This window comes from Perkinsus marinus, assembly GCF_000006405.1.
Source record: "Perkinsus marinus ATCC 50983 genomic scaffold scf_1104296967842, whole genome shotgun sequence".
Classification (NCBI taxonomy): domain Eukaryota; phylum Perkinsozoa; order Perkinsida; family Perkinsidae; genus Perkinsus; species Perkinsus marinus.
This window is the reverse complement of record NW_003203396.1, coordinates 136,393-138,906: the sequence shown is the minus strand read 5'-3', so window position 1 is coordinate 138,906 and position 2,514 is coordinate 136,393. Positions and strand designations below refer to the sequence as shown.

The 2,514-nt window shown below is 44.1% G+C and overlaps 1 protein-coding gene across 1 annotated transcript in view; it reads left to right on the top strand.

Moving 5' to 3' along the window:
- The window catches only part of Pmar_PMAR004213 (hypothetical protein), a gene marked incomplete at both ends in the record, with an annotated part of 1,059 nt that extends 862 nt beyond the window's left edge, over positions 1 to 197 (top strand). Inside the window, one exon of the mRNA XM_002768576.1 lies at positions 167 to 197. Coding sequence (XP_002768622.1) covers positions 167 to 197 — 31 coding nt within the window. The remainder of the gene's footprint in view (positions 1 to 166) is intronic.
- Positions 198 to 2,514: the final 2,317 nt, after the last annotated feature.

Genomic DNA, 2,514 nt, shown 5'->3' with positions numbered 1-2,514 from the left:
AAAACACTAGTACTATTGCATATCACCGCGAATATCGCGTTTTCATGGAGTATTACGTCACTTCACGTAAAACGGGTTGTGAAACTCCATTGTTATTCCTTGGTTGAATCGCGAGTCATATTTCATATCAAAAGCACTGTTATTGCCTTTTTCCTCATTTGATCAGGGATCTGCATCTGTTCGTATCAAATCATTAGTGTTGATCACAACCCATTGTCGTTCGAACTTGTCAACTTTGCCTTCATTCGGAGCTCTCACTGATCTCATATTACTTCTGGCGACGGGCGGCGGGGGGCCCTTGACAGACAAACACACTGGAGAGGTCAAAGCGGACCATCCGATGTTGCGAATGCTCTTTCCGAAAAAATATCGTCATGAAAATAAGTAGAAAACATTTCTACTGACTCAACCGTACATGCGATGTTCTCAGAGAGGCTATAGTGGAGGCGTTCGCTCGGATTGAGCGCGAGGAACTGCCTTATGATGTGATTGACGAATATAAGAAAGTACCACAGACGACTCCTGGGGATGCGTTGAAGCAGATTATCGGCTTGCTTGACCATTCGGTTGGGGAGGAGGGAATCGAAAAGTTTCATACAACCCTTAGAGTGGGTCTTGTGGGGAAACGCGAGGCTATGGTGTTTGGGTTTTCTGCTATTGCAATGTTGGAGGAATAGATATTCGCTTTTTATAGTAATTGTATACGACTTAGGGTAGAAGTATACAGAAGGGGAATTTTGTGAAATTTAGCTGAGAAATTTCGACATTGTCACCAACGCATGCATATTTTCCTATACTCATACATCCGTCGGCGCATAGTTGTTATGTCTTGGGCGAGTGATATTAATGTTTATGTGTAATAGCAGCAGTGGGTCGCTCTGGTTGAATATTCCTACGCCTTAATTGACGGAGTTGTATCGTTATCATTGTAGTTGGAGTTCTCAACAGAGTTCACTTCGTTCGAAGTGGCAATACGATACGCTGCTAGTAAGACTGACAGCAATCGCCATCGTCATCACAAGGTTTTCATCAACTATAGCTTTCTTCACTGTTGCTGTATCTCTTCACTTTATTCGTGCAGTGCGTGAGTACATGACGAAAAGAAAGCGACCAAGAATTGGTGTATCACAACCAGTCTTGGTCGCTGTCAGTGTTGTATGAAACTGATGAGGGAGGCGGAGCGATGCTGATGTTGTTGTTTTCTCTTATCAGATGCCATTATTGATAATATACGGTGGTAAGGACAAGTTGGTACCGCCCGAAGCATCCCGTTTAATAGCTCGTCGTGCTGTACCTGAGCTCACTACAGTGGTTGAGATACCCGAATCAGGGCATGCTCTTATGATACAGTGTGAAGAGAAACTACACGACATACTAGAGGAACATTTTCGGAAAGTTGCTGATTCGATGTCCAGACTCTGAGGCGTGTGGGGGCTACATTATAGCCCTTTCTAAATTGCATAGTATTTTTTTCTGCGATATACACAACTACATATGGTTGTTAACATGTTTTTATTGTATTTGAACGCTTTCCAGTTAACGGAGTCGTTCATTTTGTGGAGAGAGCGTATTTATTGAATGACAGTGTGTTGAGTGTGCCAGTTATTTGAAAACCCTGGGTCACCTTAGGGCTGATCGAAGCTTCGTGGGTATCTTGACAAGAGGGTTTAAACGACAGTAATTAAAGCTGGTACAAAAATACCAGTGTAAGCTGTATTATAGTCGCGAGAATGAATTGAAACTTTCCATTATAGCGAGTAATACATGGCACATCGTCACAAGATCAGTGAATTAATTCGACTGTTATAGAGTCTCAGCAACTCTGCTTAATACCACTCTCACAACAGATGCTCTGTTGTTGTCTCAGTAGTGCTTCGCCTACTGCTAAGCCTCAATGAGCTATCGTGTTTGCTGATGGGTGTTAAAACGCTCGAGGCCCGTGGTGGCGACGCTCTCGTGGCCCGCTCGAAACCTCATTTCCATGGAATCTGTGTTTGGCTGGGTGAATCATCCACGTGCAATAGCCACGCCATAGTGTCCTATTATTATCGATTCCTCCAGGTGTTCGAAGCATGTTCATCCTTTCCACACTCGCAGTCCTCTTCTCAGTAGGTCTCATTGTCGCCTTGAGCGGCTCTGGTGGAGGTGATTCCCGGCCGAGCCCTAAAGAGTTTGAACGTATCATCCTTTATAGAGATAAAGGGGTAAAATCTTCATAGAAGTAGTTCCAACGCTTCCTCTGCAGATTGCAATTGACAGGAAACCGTCGGGGTGCCAAATCATTCAGGGGAAACCTCTCAAGAAGATGAAGTTTACACTCTCCATTGCTTCAAAGGATCAACCACAGCCTGGTGAAGTTCTACGCACTTCCTTTTCAGGCCCGGAGGAAGAGCAAAAATACAGCTTGTAAGTTGAAGGAAACTCGTCATTGCTTACGCTGTTGTTTTCAGTGATAAGAGAGGACACAAATTCAACGGTCAAGCTGGGAAGGTTAAAATCCACTCGGGCAACGAG